Here is an 18,844-nt window from a genome sequence, read left to right as displayed (position 1 = left end):
CGCGAGAAGAGATTCGTCAATCATAGAACGCAATGCTTTACTTATTTCTTTTTCGAGAAAAGAAGTAATCGAAACGAGAATGTAGAATAAAGGTTTAAAATTTCAAGAGTTAGTTATATAACTTACACTTATTATTAAGTGTAATATAAGCTGTTATGTATATATGCTAGTTTTTAAATTTATTTTCTATTTGAATTTTATATACATATGCCTATCGTGGACATAGGATTAGAGTTGAATACAGTCACGGAGTGATAGTTGTTACTTTAGACGAAGGGAAGAGAAAAGTTTATAAACAAGTGCGCAGCGACAATTAGTTAATTATTATTAATTTCTAAGAGATTATTGTTCTTTGTGCTTAAGCATTTGCTTAAGAATAAGTAGCGACTGAGAATACCGGCCTATAAGTGTATATACAACTTGAAGTGCCATCTGTAGGGAATGTAACCTGAAAGAAAATAAACGCCTTAATCTTATTAATTTATTCCATTCGCTTCGTTTCTCCAAAATGCGCGACGGCCTTTATGCCGCATTGGTGATTGGTTCTAGCATAAATGCGGGAAATTTAAAAATGAGACCTTTAGTTTGTTTAAAATATTTTCAATATCGCAGAGAAACAAAGTATTTTATTGATAAATCAACATACTGAAATGTTAATGGTGTCGTATAAATCGTATAAATGCATGTCATTGATGGTTCAAAGTTTGAATCTATAATAGACATGAAAAATCTTTATTGTTTTCGCTTGGTACTTAATTTTGCAACTACGCAATGAATTCAGTAAGGTTTGCAATATTATTATTTGATGAGATTTATAAACAAATAAAACATAATTATTTAGAAATAGATATAACTACAAGATTATCTTTCACTTTTCTGCACTTAAGAATGTGATTCGGCATTTAGCTCTAGTATGCCTAACTGAAGCAATTTTAATTTTTCATTCTTTGGAAATCTATTAAGGGCGAATTCCACTTACGCCCAAATCGCCTGTGATTTTTGTTAGAGTAGGCTTCCTTATACGTGACAGGACACATCGTCAAGAATTTCAAAGTCGATTTTCTCGAAAATGAAGCGCAATATAAAAAAATTTTACTGTTTTTTCTTAACTTATTTACTTGTTATAAATAGAAAAGAAAGAGTAACTTTTTTGATATCGCGTTTAATTTTCGAGAAAATCGACTTTTAAATTCTTGACGTTGCGTCCAGTCGCGTATAGGAAAACCTACCTTAATGAAAATCACGGGCCATTTGGGAGTAAGTGGAATTCGATCTAAAAGAGTAATAATACCGTAGTAATTGCTATAGGTATTCCCCTTCTCCTACTCCGGAACGTCATGCTCAATACGTCATGTGGTCTGTACGCCCCAATTAATTCTCTACACATGGCAACCCTGCTTGCATACAACCGCAAGGCAACTCTTCTCTCTCCGTCCCTCTACAAGTCGCATCACACCTAACACTTGCACGTATACACAGCAATAGTTCTACACGCGAAGATTCCCCCTCCACTACTCCCTTATGTCATGTGGTCCTTACTCCTGGCAACCCTGCACGCACCTGTATGTCAATTGATGTCATTGATGTCAATGTGTTCATTCCTCAAGCTTTTGGCACTACAGTATTTAAAATGGAGTGGCATAATATATTGGAAACTGTTACGCGTAAATTAAAGGCGACACAAGGATTGAAGAGAAATGTAAAACGCGAAGACGAATTAGTATCCTATTTATGGACAGATCAGACTATACGGTAAACAGCACATAAAAAAATATTGATATTCTTAATCTTGCGTTTAAGTGCTAAGTAGCTTAATTTATAGTGCCTGGCGATTTATTAAGGTATAAACCAAATTCACGTTTTTTCAAATATTAACACAAGAGAACAATGTTATAAATTCATGGAACGATTCCTCAGTATTAGGCATGTAGCAATTGTCATACACTTTTGGGAAGCTCGCGTCGTCATAAATAGAATTATGTTTTTTTTATCCAGTACAGAAAGCTCTAGCAAAAATATATTTAAGAGAAAGGACTACAGAGACATACTCAGATAATACGTCAACAAATTAGTTGCTAAATCTGTTCCTTGCTCCTGTAATATGTAACAAGGTCACTAGTACTCTCAAGGAGCTTTTAAACCATGTGTAATAATTGCTCGTGCTTTTTGATCAAAAATCATTTTACAGACTTATAATTATTCTTTACACGATACATTGCAATTATATAAGGAGCAGAATAATATTAACAGTGACAGACATAATTATCCACTCAGAATTTCATATTAGTTTAAATATTTTTCTTTGGAAGTTCATAAATCCTCTTTCGTCTGTCGTCATTGCATTATTCGTCCATTCCATGGCTCCTACATCATTATATTCTATTAACAATAATTCTAAGCCATTACCTGTTTAGGACACTCATGTCTGAATGGTTAGAAAGCCATTACCATAAGAAGGAATGTAAATCCATATCGAGTGCTCAAGTTTTTAAAGCAATAGGAAATATGGAATTTCAAGCTAAAGAGTATGCTCGGAGTATAAAATCATACACAGAATGCGCGTCGCATGCTCCTATAAATAGCCACGAATTGTCAGTTGCAATTGCGAACAGATCCGCTGCTTTATTTTACTTAAATAGATACGATGTGAGTAACAGGAATCGCTGAATTCAGCTGCATAAGAATATAAAATGTTCTTTGTTTTCCTCTTTTAAAATTCATTTATGTATGCATTTCATGTACAATGAATACCATTTGATGACGATAAGGACTGTTTAAAAGACATTGAATTAGCGATTAAGTTAAATTATCCTAAGCAATTACATTGTAAAATATATTTGCGTGCTGTGCAATGTTACTTGAAATTAGGCAAGAGGGACTTAGCTGAAGAGACTCTTTCCAAGATACATCGAATGATAAATAACCCTGATTATATTGCTCCTTCCATGAAAGGTAAGCAACGTACTGTAAGAATTATAAAATAATATAATTGCAACACATTTCTCTATAAGCATTTCGATTACTTTCAGGTAGTATTGAAAAGCGAATTTCCGAAATAACATTCACCGAGTCCTGCGAACAAAGCGACGTGACAAACACTTCCGATTTAGACAAGTTAAAATCTGAAATTATATTTAATGAAAATCCTGATTTCGCACATGCCTCGGTGAATATAGAGAGAAAATTTGACAGCGAATTTGGGAGATATGTGATAACAAAAAGGCACGTAAAGAAAGGTGACATTCTATTTTTGGAGAAACCTGTAAGTTTTGTGTTACTAAATCACGATTCGTCAAACTATCTTTGCCAACACTGCAATCGTTCAAACCCAGACGTTCCAGTCCCGTACGTATACATTCGTCTAGACTCTCGGCGCTGACCATTCTTCACAAAAAGGCAAACACGGAGAGCTTTTACATTATTATACTTCAGATGCGCAGGATGTTTCAATACCTTTTATTGCGACGCGAAGTGCTTGGACGAAGCATGGTCTTCGTACCATCGTTGGGAATGTCCAGGAAGCCAAATGTGTCTTTGGAAAGAAATTGGACTCGGACATTTAGCGATGAAAGTTTTGCTGACTTGTACAACTACTATGAACAAGTTTAAGTTCAATGAAATGCAAAATTTATTGACTAATTTTGAGAAACTCTCCATCGAAGACTTGACACTATATGGAATTGTAAGACATATATATATATATATATATATATATATACAGAAAAGGAAATTATATTTAATTCATGTAATTACAATTTTTTACAGACAGCCATCATGCTAACTGTATATTTGTCGGAGTATACTGATTTCTTTAAAATAAATGATCTTGACCACTGTCTGGTACAAAAATTTTCTGATAACACTTTCAACTCCAACTTTAATATTGTAACAGATGATGATAAACAACTTTACGTGAGTTCTTTACTGTTACGATATATACTCCAACTTATTTGTAATGGGCACGCGATTATTACTTCGAACACGTTATCAAACGAAAGTGACGCGTCTATGGATCAAGAGAATATTGTGGCAACAGGAATTTATCCTTCTGCAAGTATGATGAACCACTCTTGCGATCCCAATATAATTAGCATGTAATTTATGAACTTTTATAATGTAATTAGTCCATATATTTTAGTATTATGTAATATATTATCTTTATTATTGTATTTTAGTTTCGTGGATCAGTATCTAATCGTTAGGGCCGCCAAAGATATCGCGGCAAATGAAGAAATTTTCAGTTGTTACGGTAAAGTAAGATTTGATTAAAAATAAGTTTCCTTCTTAAATATAATTTATTCCATTAAACGATGAATACATTTAATATTAAAGATAACGGTTGTGTTTAATTACGTTAACAGTATCCCGCTATTTAATATAAATTATTATATTAATAGGCCCGCATTATAGATACATGTCGAGAGACGAAAGGCAGAAACATTTAAAAAGTCACTACTGTTTTACTTGCAAATGTAAACCTTGCACTGTACCATGTATACTGTACTTTCTGGTAAATATGAAAGCAATTTATTACTTTTATCATTGTTTAAGGCGGCAATCTTTAAACTGAAAAATATCCACATATTTCTCCGAAAAACTAGATATTTTTAATTATCTAAAGTATTTTTAATTACCATATATCGTGAAATGGGAATTTGTACATTGTAATTACAGGAAAGATTTAGTGCCATGAAGTGCTTAAGGTGTAACGGAGCATTATGCAACATCAGGAATTTGTTGTATTGTCTAGATTGCGGAGATAGGCCTAGAATTCATTATCGAAATGAGATAAAGTTGGCTGAAAAAATTTACGAATCGGTTCAAGAATCCATTGACTCCGATGACATAGAGCAAGCATTGGAAAGATTAAAAAGTTGCTTACTTATCAGGAAAAGAGTGTTATATAAATATAACACAGACATTATGCGTACTCTAACTCTTATAGAAAAGATATATATAGCAAAGGGTGAGTGTAGACAAATTATTTATACAGTAAAATTCAAATACTTTGTGTACAAGACGATTTCATTGTCAGGTCAATGGGAGGAAAGTATAACATACTTGGAAGCTAAAATTCCGGCGGTCATAGAAAGATATGGGCCTTCAAGTGTAGAGCTTCTTAATGAATTAAATAATCTTATAGACATGTGCATTATATACCTACAAAAGCAATCAAATACCAGCACAGACGCTTACAAGTAAATTTATTGGTTTATTATCTTTAAACTGAAATTAAGTAAGACTTGTAGATATGCTAATGTCTTCGATTTATAGAAATCTATTGGAGAAAACACATAAATATATGGACCAGATAGAAGAACTTACAAATTTCAATTATGGGTCGTGGAATAAAATTTACGAGGCTACAAAGAAAAAACGAAAAGAAATTGCCATTCTGTAAAGTACCTTAATATATTCAAATATGTTAATTATAATACACAAAATTAGATCAAATGAAACTGTGTATATTTATTTTATAACGACCGCTCAGGTCCGCGGTTCTGAGGTAAGGCCAGGTAAGTCAGTAAATGCCATGCCGTGTTGTCTGTCACACTTTACCCGCTTCGTGGCTAGATCTAAGAACCAGAGAATGCGCGCTGCAGATGTGCAGACATACATTTAAACCCGTACATTCTTCGACTTTTCATCCGCAAGCAAACAAACAATAAAATGATAAACCATCGCGCCGCGAATCCACCACTTTTCAGTCTCTCCGCGAAAAATCATCAAGCGTTAGTCAATTCTAATATAACTTATAATTAAAGCAAATACTTAAGAATAAATAGTGACTGAGAATACCGCCCACAGTATTTAAAAACAGCATGCCTTCCTGTTTGGCGCGTTTACAATGGGGCATTTCCTTGCGCGTGCACTTTAAGCCGCTATTTCGTCGTTCCCATGAACCTTTCAGCTGTAGCCAATAGGAAAAGAGATCACGAAACGACGCTGCGAGCGAAGATGCAGCTGTGCCTGCGGATGAGGATTCGCCCGCAAGCGGTACAATCGTCCGTCAGAAGTCAGAAGTACAGTGATAATGAGGAATATGTTCAGCGAGCAAATCCATTCTCCGCAATTTTGACAGATGACCGACTGTCAGATTCCAGAAAGCACAAGGAGATAACGGTTTAAAAAGCACCTCACGATGGAAGCGGTGCCAAGGTTGCCGATGATATCCTTCCAACTAAAAGTTAGCCCGGAACCGACTACGTTTGGGTCAAAGTTGAAGCAGGTACAACTCACTGACAATACCAAAGTGTTTTGGAGCACCACTCTTACATTCCACCTTAATTTCACACATGTATTGTGGGCAGTATTCGAGAGCTCTTTCAATTTCTTTTCATACGATACAATTGCGAGAGTCCTCATCTCGTCACCGTGATTCATCGATTACACCAATCCACGCTGTAAACATTCTCGTTCTGACCTGTTTTCCAGTATATCCGTGATTTCTACAATGAAGATGCGGAATCCTACGCGAACGAAATACATCAGTTGGAAAGTTTAAGAGCGATGGCCATACGACCACCCATAGACATGGCTGGCTGTTTGTTATTGAAGAAATATTACTGTCAGTTGCATTATCTTCAGAGCAGATTCCCTATGGGAAAGGATGGCGCAGCTGCAGTTACATTCACTTGGTAAGAATAATCTTGCAGTTTAGAGAAGTTTGAGTTTCCAAATTGAAGGAGATTCATGGAACTGTCTTTTGGGATTGATTATATGGATTCTTATGTGTTCGAACAGGAGAGATACATACGCAAACATGGTCTGTTCCCTGGCAAATATTCGCTTCGAAATAATTTCAATTTTATATAACATCGGTTCCATACATACTCAATTGGGAGCACGTACAGAGAGGACATCGGCGGATGGCATGAAAATGGCGTGCGCTCACTTTCAGTGCGCTGCGTGGGCGTTTGAACATTTAAAGAATAGTTATCCGCAGCCATCCGGCGTAGATTTAGCACCAGAGTTAATGACTTTTATGCATCAGCTCTGCTTGGCTCAGGCTCAGGAATGTATACTAGAGAAGAGTATGCTCGATAATCGTAAGCCCACAATCGTAGGTAAGTACAAAGAAATTGGATATTGCACGGATGTGGTAAACTGTTGTGGCTTTAACTGTATGCTCTTGTGTATCATTCTACAAGATATATGTATCATGCAGCAAAAGTCGCGAGACAAATAGTGGATTATTTTACTCTGGCATTAACGACGCTTGAACAAGGCGGAAGCGAGGATGGAACCATATCGGACACCGTTGGCACTAAAATTTATAAGGTACTTCTTAAATACGTCTTTCGGTTTTGATTCACGGATCACCAAGAGCTTAAAGCTTCTTTCCTTTCAGAGCTGGAAACGGTACGTGAAATTCAAGAAGGCTTATCACTTAGCGGTCACGCATTTGTATCAAGGACTGGCTGCTGAAGAGCAAAGAAAAATGGGGGAGCGAGTAGCATTTTATAATGTTGCGTTAGCTTCTCTAAACGAAGCTCAGCAGATTTACGCGAATGCGAAAGGTTCGATAGGAATAACAGGCGCATCCGAGGAGAAAACTATCGTGGAAGAGGCGCTCACGTTTACGAACGACGTGATAGAAGGGAAGCGAAAAGCGGGAAAAAACGAGAACGAATTTATATATCACGAGGAAATACCTGAGAAGGAAACACTACCTACGGTAAAGGGAGCCTCTTTAGTCAAAGGAATATCCTTTAGCATAAATGATCCTGAAGTTTCAGGTTCTGACATATTTGCTAGGTAAATTATACCGTTCCAATGTAGTTTTAAGAGACAGTCTAGCTTCGTTACTTATATCGTTCGTATCTGACACAGATTGGTGCCGATGAAAGTGCACGAAGCGAGCTCTTTATACTCAGAAGAGAAAGCAAAAATATTACGTTCCGTCGGTAGCAAAATCGAGGAGAAAGATCAACATCTGAATATGTATTTGGCATCCTTGAAACTGGAGCACATGAATTTATGGGATCCCGATGTTCAAACCACGGAATGGGAACGTTTACCTTTGCCCGACGAATTGGTCGAAAGATGCGCCGCATTGAATGCGAAGCAACAGGTTATTCAAGATTTAGTAGACATAATGGGGAAATTGTCCGACACCAGCCAAGATGTTGAAAAAGTATTAAAAGAAATTAAGAAACTCATTCTCGACGAAGAATTGAAGTTAGCATCTAATTATTCAATAGCCAATTTGATCTATCTGGTCATTAATCATCAACGTAATGTCCGATTATTTTTACAGAGAGAAACAGTATCAGGATGCAGTTGGAAAGAGACCGCCGTCGATAGTCGCGACTGACTTAACCAGAGAAGCCAAGAAATACGAAGAAGCTCACAACAAAGCATCGGAAAGTAATCATGCTTTGCATAAAGCAATAACGATGCACGTAAAGAATTTAAAAGTACTCGCTCAACCGCTTGCTGAACTGATCGCCCATATACCTTCGCCAAGTGCATACCTATCAGGTATATCACAGTTCTATGATTTTATGTTATAAACGAAGCATCGTCCTTTTACGTGGGAAATCTTATTTTCCGTAGAACAAAACAGCGAGAAGTCGCACAGCGCGATCGAGCTAGAGCGAATGCATGCGAAGGAATTGAGACGTATTTTGAATAAAGTGGACGAAATGCGTAGACAGAGGAACGATCTGCACACAAAGCTGCGGGACTCGATAGCGCAAGATGATCTAACGCGCTTGTTAGTTACCGCTACATCCGACTCTGGACCTTTGGATCGCCTGTTCGCCGATCAGCTCAGCAAACATCAAATGCTAGTCAGTATAATATATGCTTGTCTCAGGTAAGCGCGTCAAGTATCAGCTGGCAATTAAAAAGGAGTGCAATATTACAGGTGACATTGATAGATCAGAACCTTGCTGCCCAAGACAATATTCTGGCAGCTTTAACAGACGCGTACGCTCAAACCGCTAATGTACGAAAGGGAGTCGAAGAAATATTAAAACGTCGCGAGCATACCATTTCTTCTCTGATCGCGTCTTACGATGCCTACGAAGATTTATTAGCCAAGTCCAGTAAGGGCCTGGAATTTTACAGGAAACTGGAGATCAACATTTCCAAGTTACTTCAGAGAGTAAGGAGCACTTGTAAGGTGCAAGAAGAGGAACGGGAACACATACTCGCTCAGGATAGTAAAAATTATCAAGAAAAAGTCGAGGCGATGGCACCCGCTGCCTATGACCAGGGTCGCGGTCGAACTGGCAGTGGCCTGAAACTAAAAGATTATTTAAATAATAGACCGGAGACTGTGCAGAACCAATATTATAACGTATACAAAGGTCAAGGTAGGTCAGTGCAGATGGATGCAACGGCGAAGTCATATGCGAGCGATGGAGTGGACAAAAGTGCAATCCATTCCGTTGGAATTGCTGGATCGGAGACGCTATCAGCTGCAAAGCCTATGCAGCAATACTATCCTACGTCTTACACGGATTATAAGACAAATCTACCGTATACGTACGACACAACCGCATATAATGAAAATCCTGCTGTAAACAGTGTTTTAAGTCAAGGCTATATGCAAATGAACAACTCGGATGCTGCGAGCACTTATCAGCAAATGCCAGTGACGGATGCGGCAACAAATATAACGAATACCGCCATGCAATACCCGGGAAACTCGTTTATGCCGAATGGACAGTTCCCTACGGCTTTGGATGGGCAACATAACTATTCGACTAACACTCAGCCACAGTACAACCTTCCAGCTAACACGCTGCAATATGAAACTTACCAGCCCCCGGTAGACTATACCGGATATAATGTTACGCAGCAATACCCTTCTAATCTAGAGAATGCAGGTGGTATCGTTAAAGCTGACGTTCGAGAGCTACCGCCTGAAATCCCAACAGTAGGGCAGACGCCTGTACCCACGCCGAGCACAGGTAGCAAAACGGTGGAAGTACAATCGCAACATTATACCAACGTGAATCAACAAGCACAACAGTACATGCCTGAGCCCCAACAGAAACTTGTCTCTCAAGAATCTGCACAAAGCGTTAGGAGCCAGCATGTACTACCAATGGACAACTCTCAGATGCAGAATTATACTCTCCCTCAAATGATTCAAAACGAAGGTCCAAGCTCCCAAAGTTACGATGGTAGGATGTACTATAATCTACCTGATCCACAGAATGCGGCCGGAGCGAACAATAATGCTGCTTCTACGCCGTACATGCAAACGCAATACATGAATGCAAATATTCCTCAGCCCGGTCATTCCAATACTTCTTTACCCGCCTCCGCGAACGAAATGGCCAGTTCGTATTCTCCGAATTTGCATAGTTTCAATGTGGCCCAGTACTCGCAACAGAGCTGCACAGAGCAGAGCAAACAACTTTATACGGATAAAACGTATTCCTATGGATCGCAAGTGCCCATTAACGATGCTGCTTTAAGTTACCCAAGTACTTATCAGAGTGCACAGCACGGCACTGGTGTTTCGTACCCACAGACTATGATGTCTACAGAATCCTGTAATACGTACACGTACACCAACTGTCCCACTAATACGGAAATAATTCAGAGCCACGCAAAGTCACTGACTGCCCAGAATTACTCGCAAGCATATCAGTATCCTCAATATTCTGGATACGTCAACTACCCCCAAACCTACAACCAGGGATATAATTATGTCCAGGGGAATCAACTGGCGAATGCAGTTACAGAGCCTTACAACGGACAAATGGAGTACACTTATAATCCTACTAGTCAGTGTTACGAATACAATTCAAACAACCTTCAAACCCCGCAAACCCTTCAAGAATCCCAGCAGCCTCCTATGCCAACGTCACAAACGAATGCTAGCGTTAGCAACGGTTACTCGCAGCAAGAAAGTAACGCGAGATACACAAACGCCAGCAACAATTCTATGGTCAGTCAAACTCCGTCTTCGCAGTATTCCGGACAGCCATATCAACCTCAAAGCTCATCCGATATTTATTACACCACGCCCTATGGTCTTCAAATGCAAAATCCGAGTAAGTAATCAAGCTTTACGTCAAGTATGTCACCAGTATTCATATTTCACTTTCTGTTAGCGTCTACTGGAAAAACGGAGAGCTACAACAATTACAATCAGACCTACATGCAAGCTGTTAACAATGGGACGAACACAACGACAAGCGCGAATCCTGTGAAATCCACTACAAAGCCATCGGAGCAGTCCAACGTGGACTTGCTCTCTGATCTTGATATCACCATAAACCATGCACCCCTGGTACCAGAAGTACGCCCCCTTAGTAACACTCAAACGCAAGAAGATCCTCTGGCAAAACACGATAGCGGCGAGGTTACCAACGAAAAGAAGACCGAGAACGAGGAGGCAAATATTCAAAGTACCGTGACCGAAGACAAAGTGGAAAATGAGAACTTGCAAATTGTGTGGGATACATGGTACAATGACGTACAGCCTAAGAAAGATCCTCTAGGAGATCCAGCGGCTCTACAGAAGTTCATCAGCGAAGTGGAGAAATATGAAAAGTTCGTGGACAGTCTACTTATTAAAACGCTGAGTGGAGCGACCAATCTTGACATAAAATGGAAGGAGGTTCAGGAATTTGAAGTAAGACCGACCGAATCACTTTTGCTATGTAAACTTATCCCGCCTGTGACATTATTCAGAAGCACGTTTTAATTTCAGGAAAGGGAGAACGGAAAGCAATCGTGTACAGTAGCGTTAGCCCATTCCTCGGAGAACAGAGTGATGGAATGTATTCCGTACGATACTACAAGGGTGCAAATATCATCGGCAGATGTTGCAAATTACATTAATGCTTCTCATATAATGGAAATCACGCCGTGGATACCAACATCGTTCATTGTTACTCAAACACCGCTACCAGACAAGGTGGAAGTGTTTTGGATGATGATATGGGAACAGGAGAGTGAGATAATCGCATGCTTAGCATCTGATGTACAGGTAAGTGTAGTAGAGTACAGGACCAATACCAATATTGTTTTATTTATTTCACATATACGGGTAAGACCCATTTCATAACAGAATTGGTATTAAAGGATACATAGTAGAGACAGACGTTACACAGAAAAGAAAAAAAACGAAATATGCACTTAGAGTACAACAATTCTACTATATATTTTCTCTTCCCTTAGTTAAACGGTGAAATATATTGGCCTATGAACGAAGAAGAGATTTTAAATATCGGTGGCTTTACCATTGTACTGAAAAAGAGAACGAATCATGTATCTTACGTTCAGAGAGTTATATCTGTATATAATACTAAAAAGAAACTAGAAAAAACTGTCGTTCATATGCAATTTGTTACATGGCCTTCCAAGTAAGTCTTCGAGATACAAAGTAGCATTCAATTCTCATTTGTAAAGCGTTGCTACATTACTATGATATATGTAGTGTCATCTATGTAATTCTTCCTTTTTCTTAGCGGTTTCCCTAGTAGCCCTGGTGCATTACTTACATTCTCAACGGATGTGATGACGGAACAAGCACTCAGACGTTGTTCGAAGCCAATAATCGTGCACTGCTTGGATGGTGGAGCACTGAGCAGTTTATTCTTGGCAGCGGCCGCGACAGTATGCCACATACGCGCTGGATGCGGAATAGTTGATGTACCTCTCGTATTCAAAGGTCTTTTGAAGTGTCGTAAACAAGTTGTAAATAAGGAGTCCTTGTTGTTCGCTTACCAGCTGGTATTATACCACGCTCAAGATATTTTAATGAAACGTAAGCATTGCATTGCCTGACCACGACGACTACATTATCGATTAAAAATTAATTCTATCGTTAAAATGTTAGGTGGTATCTTATCATCTACCCGCTCGACGTTCGAGAACTTCGAAGGATTCAAGGGGAACAAGGACAAGGCGACGAGAAAGATGCATCCTTCGGACGACTTTCTTCAGTGTCTCGGTATTAATACACAGCGTTCTGATATTGAACAAGGTACTCGATATCTACGGAGACGTTGGAAACAATTTAATAACTTTGTAACTTTAGGTCGGCAGAAAAGCTGCACGAGTAGTGGCACAGGGCACGCAACTTCAACCGCGATCCAAGAGAAGGCTAAAGAAGGGACGATCGATCCGTTGAGCCAGCTAGATCCTCTCTGGTCTATTAGAAGATAATCAAATGGAACTGCAAGGAAAATTTTACTATGCACCGATTAATAAATCTATTATTTAAATGAACGTTTCCATTCCTATGTTTCTTAAATGAACGATATTAATAAGAGTACGACGATTAAGGCAACTGTATAAACAACGCAATTCTTATTAACATGAATGAACCGATATTTCTGAAATAAAAGACATTTATTGTTCAAACGTTTCTTAATCCTTAAGACTTAAGGGTTTTACAGTCTGTTAAATATATCAAATAAAATATATGTATAAAAAGAAATGCAATTATTTTCATCTTCACCGGGAATCACACATATTCATACGCGTTCAGAAAAAAAAACAGAAACGGGAATTCGTTTCTATATAAAACATACGAATGGTTGACGGTACATAGGATTTTTAATATACGTGTATATACGAGCGCGCGCTATGAAGAAGACGATCGGCACTTTTTCATACCATGTGTCTCTTTTTAAACAAATTCAAATGCGTGGCAGCTTTCAAGCTTACGGATACATCGTTTCGGTTTCAAAATAAACTGAATCCGTTTAATTCAGATTCACTTTCTACCTAAAAGATTACTATCTTACCGTGGAATAAATCTTTATATCATTAATCCCCAACACAGAGAACAATTAAGTTTATACATTTTGAATTTAAAACAATTATTCCAGAATCTAGCATTCTGAAGATGATTATTATCAACTTGTGAACGCAGGGGCTGTTTAATATGTTATACTGCAGGCATTCGTTAATTTGCAAGTACCAGTGTATCGTTGCAGAGCATTTTAACATAAATACGTCTGCTCGCGGAACCGACTTATTATATAAATCGATAACTACGTTTACCAATGTGATATTTACCTTTTATAAAACTTTCAATTATGCTTGCTGTTCATGGAAATATGTAATTCTGTATTTAGTGCCACATTGATATCTCATAAACAATTACAAAACTTATAAGCGAGTGAGATTATGAAATAGTTTACAAAGGTTGTGATAGCGCTACGTTCCTTGTTATTACGACGCGCGTTACGAAGAGTAGCACGTTTCATTTTTTTTTTACGGACAACTGCATGTAGAAAAAATGTAACGTGCTACTTTTCGTAACGCGCGTCGATTAGTTCCTACTTTTTAAATTCCTCTGTTCCTTAGATCTTTCACCTTGTATATTCGTACAAGCCAATGCTCCGTTGTGTAAGCTTCTTCCAACATATCTAGCTCAAAGTCTTTGTTACCGATTTCCATGTTTCGGACTCTATCGTACCCAGAAGGTTTGCCTGTTCAATTTTTAAACGCCGTAAATTTCAATGCAGACTATTTGGCATTCAATAGTGCGATGAGTAATTGAAACACTTACCTCCTTCGGTGTAAACTTGACCGAATCTATAGTAACACATTTTGTACATAAGACAATTGAGCAAAATCGACGAACCCTCTTTGTCAACTCTGAACTCTCCCGCAGAGTTGTAATAATCCCATTCGGTAATGGATTTACCCTTCTCCGTGCTTCCGCCGATGCGCACCATCCATAGGAACTTGTTTATGTCTGCAATCCAGATTTATATACTATTTAGATTTGTTTACTTATGTACTTATTGTTAGTTAATATGAGATTCACTTCCATTGCACATACCATCCGACGAATAGCCTGTAAGTCCTCCAAAGATGACAAGAACGTAATTAACATCTAGTTCTCGCATTATTTCGTAAGCTTTCTCCTCAGAACTTGCCATTGCTTGACCAACTCTTGATATGTGGGTATTGTTCCATGTATTATTGTCTACTAAAATTGTACGATTCGCCATCGCCGTGATTTGATACCCATAATCCCACCAGGACATTACCTTGGCGTTCTACGGTCAAGAAAAGTAGTTTCATTCTTAGAGATTTGAATCGTAAACTAGTAGAACTGTTAAAATTATGTTAAAATTACCTCTGGGGTGTTCATGCGAAGCCAATAATATGCTTCTCTAAAATCATCGAAAATCATTCGACCACCGTCGGGAGAACGTGCCGACAGTACGATACTAGGTGAACTGTAGGCTTCCGCTGTAACCCATGTACAATGAATGGTATACGAGAAGAAGAGAATGCACATTACTGTTATGAAAAGTGTGGCAATCTGAAAATTAATGTTTACTTGATATCGCATTTACTTCGCGATATATTACGTCTTAATACAATTACCTCGCTTCGGAGTACGTAGCTGCTTTCAAACTTCTTGGATTTCTTATCGCTAACTTTTCCACTGTCCAGTTGCTTCATATAAGTAACAAGCAGAGACGAAGCTCCAATTCCACCCAAAATACACATTACGGGAGCAAGAACTAACATTAGACGAACCATCACGCCCTGTGTGTTTCGAAAAACATTTAAATGTCTGCGAGCTCGCTTGTAACCAGAACTTCTAGGAAAGTTGTACTTACGGCAAAGTATAAACTCGTAACTCCGTACAAGATAAGAAAAATATTGGAGTCCGTTAACTTTGAGAAGCAAAAGTATAGACCGGAAGGGAATAGAAATACTAAAATCTGGAGATCAAAGTAAAAGGAGCTCCACGATGTTGGCTGATGTTCGGAGACCGAAGCAATTATTGGTATGTGATTCTTCGCGTAAGAGGGGTCCAGAAGAGAATAGAAACGCCCAGTCCATGGAGATATTTTTCCTTAAAAAGATTGAAAGAATTTAAAAGCCAACATTCGTAGCGATTCAATTTCGTTGATATTATTATATATGTACCTGTGATCGTTAGAATAATTCCCAAAATTAATGAAACAGTAACTACAGAGATAACAAGGCCACGGAATAGTACTTCAAAGTCATCTTGCGAGAGTTTACTACGCAAGTAATCGACTAGAGCGTGTATCTGACAGAGTCCGAAAACTCCTAATGCCTGCGAGCAACAAACATTATATCTTTCGAGATAATTTAGTAGAGTACGTAACCCAATTATAATTAACACTTACAAGCATATGTTCAGAGCTCTGAACAGGTTGGAAGCCAACAAACGATATTTGCATAGATAGGATTGTTCCTAAGCAGTATAGGATACTGTACGCGATGTATATCCTGTGAGAGAATCTGCCAGTGACCATTAAGGTCAGCACGTGCAACGGAATCAGATTGATTAAGAACACATAGCCACCCCAGGAAGATACCATATAAAAATATGCAAGAGCGGCGCACGTTGCCCAACAAATCGCTCCTGTTTTGACTGCTTTGATCCACATGTAATATGTAAACAGCATACAAAAAATAGCTATGCCCTCATTGTCGTAAGACCCTGCTACGGATCGCGATATATAGCCAGGAACAATCGCTATCATGGCCGCAGCGAACAGTCCTGATGCAGAGTCCTTAAAAGCAGAGTAACGTTACATCATTGTTTATATTAGACAAAGGTAGATAACTGAAAAAGGGTTTACCTTCAGCTCTTTGGTAAGCAGGTAAGTAATGATCGTTGTTAAACTTGAAAATAATGGAGCAAGGAAGACACAGATAGTACGTATGTCTAAGGTAATATTCCACAACCATGAAAGACGGTATAATGCTGCTGATGTTATCATTAGTCCTGGATATATTGTTCCTGTAAAACAAATCACATTTACATCAGAGTCTTCTATTACTAGTCCAGTGAAATTAGGAACTGTCTTCGGAATAATTCCCACCAAGCTAAATTATGGTATGGGCCTTTATTTGGCCATTTTAAACAATATATCGATCCGGCTGCCGCTAAAAATTTTACAGATGGTTGAAAAAACAACTGTTTTTCTCGAATATCTCAGTATCTAGCAGTTTTAGGACGAAAGTAGTTATTATGAAATTTGTAGACTAGGAAATTCTCTACAATAAAGTTTGTATGAGTTTCTTTCGTAGGAGTCACCATTTTCATGAACGTCGCGTTACCAAGTTTCAACCACCATACTTTTGACAAGGGAAGATCTCGAACCCGGAAATTCAAAAAATTATGAAACTGTAAATATGTAGGGGATGTCCTCCTGAGTACAACGCAATTTTGTTTAGAAAATTTTGTTTTGATATAGAAAAAAAGTGTCGAGGAAAAAGTTACTTTTTTTAATTAGGACTCTAGAGTGAATTTGGGCAGTAAATAAAATTGCGTTGTACTCAAGAGGACATCCCCTACGTATTTACATTTCATAATTTTTTGAATTTCCAGGTTCGAGATCTTCCCATGTCAAAAGTATGAGGGTTGAAACTTGATAACCCGACGTACATGAAAATGGTTACTCCTACAAAAAAAACTCATAGAATCTTTTTTGTAGAAAATTTACTTGTCTACAAATTTCATAATAACTATTTTTGTCTTAAAACTGCTAGATACCGAGATATTCGTGAAAAACAGTTGTTTTGACATATTGTTTAAAACGGCCAAATGAAGGCCCTTACCATAATTTAGCTTGGTGGGAATTATTCCATAGGTTGAGCAGATTTCCATTTAATTTCATTGGACTATATGGGGACAAGAATTAAAATGAAAAAAACATACCTCCGATTATCCTACCAAGAGGGTACCAAACACGATCGTCGAACCAGTTGTGGAAACTATAGAACCCATTTTCTGCTAAATACTTTGTTGTGCGGTAGTTAAAATATGGATCGAATTCATGTATAACACTCTCGAACCTTAAGACCGAGAACAATCTTGTTGCGAATGCTAGAACCAAAAGTTTTAAGTGAAAACCCACAAAATATTGTATGAAACTAATCTTATCGCTATTCCACTGATTCCGAAGACTTACATAAAATTGCTGCGAGGGACAAAACAGTCAACTTCAAAAGTGTCTCCTGCTTTTGCGCGGACATCCGCAAGCCTCTCGTTTTCATTAATATAGCCATATCGATTAGGATATGAATACAACTTTTCGCTTAATCAAACACCTTCTTCTTGCCAATTTACCTACACAAAAAGAACAGAGAATGCACGTTGTGCATTATTATGCCACCTGTATCCTATACATCGTAAAAACTACAATTGTTTTACACACAGAAAGCAAGTGAACGCTTGCAAACATGGGCACTAAGAATTGAAATGCAGGCTCACAGAACCATGATAACAGAAGCTACTTCTAGAGGCACATGGCGTTTGTCATTCGGTATTAGGTTATGACTCCTGCCGAAAGTAAACAAGAAAAAACAGGTATTAAAGGCTGATCTATGAGAACTATTAGCCAGCGCAACGACAAACGTGACATTCAAATCGGGCACAGCAGTTAAATGCTCGACGACCAGACTATCAGGGTTTAAATGGTATCGTCTATCTGAAAACTGACCACGTACACAAAATTACCGGCCGGCGACATATGTGTATTTTGATTCACGTATTTTCTCGTTCCGCATTATACATTCATGTAGTTTTATGTATATGACATAGACCGTGATGTGGACTTACAAATTTACGGATTCTACAACAATACAAGAAAAGTAATAAAATAACAGTGTCATTTAAATTACTATTAACTCAGAAACATTGCAACTCCAAAGAAAAAGGCATGGATTAAAACCTGTTACTAGTCGCGCCACCTCGAGTTCGAACGTGCCGTGCAAATCTTAAAGCAAATTATCGAATACTCATGTAAATGTGTCGCTCGAAAGCGAGACGAGGATTCGTAAATGTTTCGTTTAAAGAATTCGAATATTTACCGCGGTTATTACGATTATTACTGAGTAATGTAAAATATGAATTTCG

At 38.1% G+C, this 18,844-nt stretch overlaps 3 protein-coding genes across 5 annotated transcripts; 2 read left to right on the top strand and 1 right to left on the bottom strand.

Moving 5' to 3' along the window:
- Nucleotides 1–1,549: 1,549 nt before the first annotated feature.
- Nucleotides 1,550–5,468, top strand: LOC143369700 (protein-lysine N-methyltransferase SMYD4). Its single transcript, XM_076813976.1, has 11 exons — nt 1,550–1,752; nt 2,415–2,646; nt 2,769–2,952; nt 3,030–3,345; nt 3,433–3,682; nt 3,766–4,094; nt 4,176–4,249; nt 4,398–4,510; nt 4,675–4,966; nt 5,036–5,198; nt 5,275–5,468. Exons 1-11 carry the CDS (start codon nt 1,565–1,567, stop codon nt 5,399–5,401), a joined length of 2,268 nt encoding a protein of 755 aa, XP_076670091.1. The 5' UTR covers nt 1,550–1,564; the 3' UTR covers nt 5,402–5,468.
- A 522-nt stretch (nt 5,469–5,990) lies between these two features.
- Nucleotides 5,991–13,414, top strand: Mop (tyrosine-protein phosphatase non-receptor type protein myopic). Of its 3 annotated transcripts, none has more exons than XM_076814700.1 (15): nt 5,991–6,229; nt 6,436–6,638; nt 6,745–7,067; nt 7,169–7,281; nt 7,352–7,758; nt 7,834–8,181; nt 8,261–8,484; nt 8,560–8,795; nt 8,873–11,018; nt 11,079–11,602; nt 11,681–11,959; nt 12,151–12,335; nt 12,441–12,739; nt 12,812–12,925; nt 13,013–13,414. In XM_076814700.1, the coding sequence occupies exons 1-15, from the start codon at nt 6,143–6,145 to the stop codon at nt 13,138–13,140; spliced, it is 5,616 nt and encodes a 1,871-aa protein (XP_076670815.1). In that variant the 5' UTR covers nt 5,991–6,142; the 3' UTR covers nt 13,141–13,414. The 3 variants fall into 3 exon arrangements, with proteins under 3 accessions (XP_076670815.1, XP_076670814.1, XP_076670816.1); XM_076814699.1 differs by having other exon boundaries at nt 12,812–12,958; XM_076814701.1 differs by lacking the exons at nt 5,991–6,229; nt 6,436–6,638 and having other exon boundaries at nt 6,941–7,067; nt 7,152–7,281; nt 12,812–12,958.
- A 608-nt stretch (nt 13,415–14,022) lies between these two features.
- Nucleotides 14,023–18,655, bottom strand: Stt3a (catalytic subunit 3A of the oligosaccharyltransferase complex). The gene is made up of 13 exons (XM_076814712.1): nt 18,436–18,655; nt 17,898–18,055; nt 17,645–17,812; nt 16,563–16,723; nt 16,104–16,493; nt 15,877–16,030; nt 15,564–15,802; nt 15,325–15,489; nt 15,071–15,259; nt 14,771–14,990; nt 14,495–14,683; nt 14,246–14,414; nt 14,023–14,147 (listed from the first exon to the last, which is right to left on the bottom strand). The coding sequence occupies exons 2-12, from the start codon at nt 17,992–17,994 to the stop codon at nt 14,269–14,271; spliced, it is 2,118 nt and encodes a 705-aa protein (XP_076670827.1). The 5' UTR covers nt 17,995–18,055; nt 18,436–18,655; the 3' UTR covers nt 14,023–14,147; nt 14,246–14,268.
- Nucleotides 18,656–18,844: the final 189 nt, after the last annotated feature.

The sequence above is a fragment of the Andrena cerasifolii genome, chromosome 6 (assembly GCF_050908995.1).
Source record: "Andrena cerasifolii isolate SP2316 chromosome 6, iyAndCera1_principal, whole genome shotgun sequence".
NCBI classification, from domain to species: Eukaryota; Metazoa; Arthropoda; class Insecta; order Hymenoptera; family Andrenidae; genus Andrena; species Andrena cerasifolii.
Note: the sequence above shows the minus strand (reverse complement) of the source record. Positions and strands in the feature narration are given on the sequence as shown.

Bases quoted from the DNA above. Each gene is read 5' to 3' on its own strand.
- Stt3a (XM_076814712.1), bottom strand. From the start codon at position 17,994: ATGGCTATATTAATGAAAACGAGAGGCTTGCGGATGTCCGCGCAAAAG. The intron at 16,031-16,103 runs GTAAGTGTTAAT...TGTTGCTCGCAG, and splicing joins AGAGCTCTGAACATATGCTT to GCATTAGGAGTTTTCGGACT. The intron at 15,803-15,876 runs GTACATATATAA...AATCTTTTTAAG, and splicing joins AATTATTCTAACGATCACAG to GAAAAATATCTCCATGGACT.
- Mop (XM_076814699.1), top strand. From the start codon at position 6,143: ATGGAAGCGGTGCCAAGGTTGCCGATGATATCCTTCCAACTAAAAGTT. The intron at 6,639-6,744 runs GTAAGAATAATC...GTGTTCGAACAG, and splicing joins GCTGCAGTTACATTCACTTG to GAGAGATACATACGCAAACA. The intron at 12,959-13,012 runs GTACTCGATATC...TTGTAACTTTAG, and splicing joins GCGTTCTGATATTGAACAAG to GTCGGCAGAAAAGCTGCACG.
- LOC143369700 (XM_076813976.1), top strand. From the start codon at position 1,565: ATGTCAATTGATGTCATTGATGTCAATGTGTTCATTCCTCAAGCTTTT. The intron at 3,683-3,765 runs GTAAGACATATA...AATTTTTTACAG, and splicing joins ACTTGACACTATATGGAATT to ACAGCCATCATGCTAACTGT. The intron at 4,967-5,035 runs GTGAGTGTAGAC...TTTCATTGTCAG, and splicing joins AAAGATATATATAGCAAAGG to GTCAATGGGAGGAAAGTATA.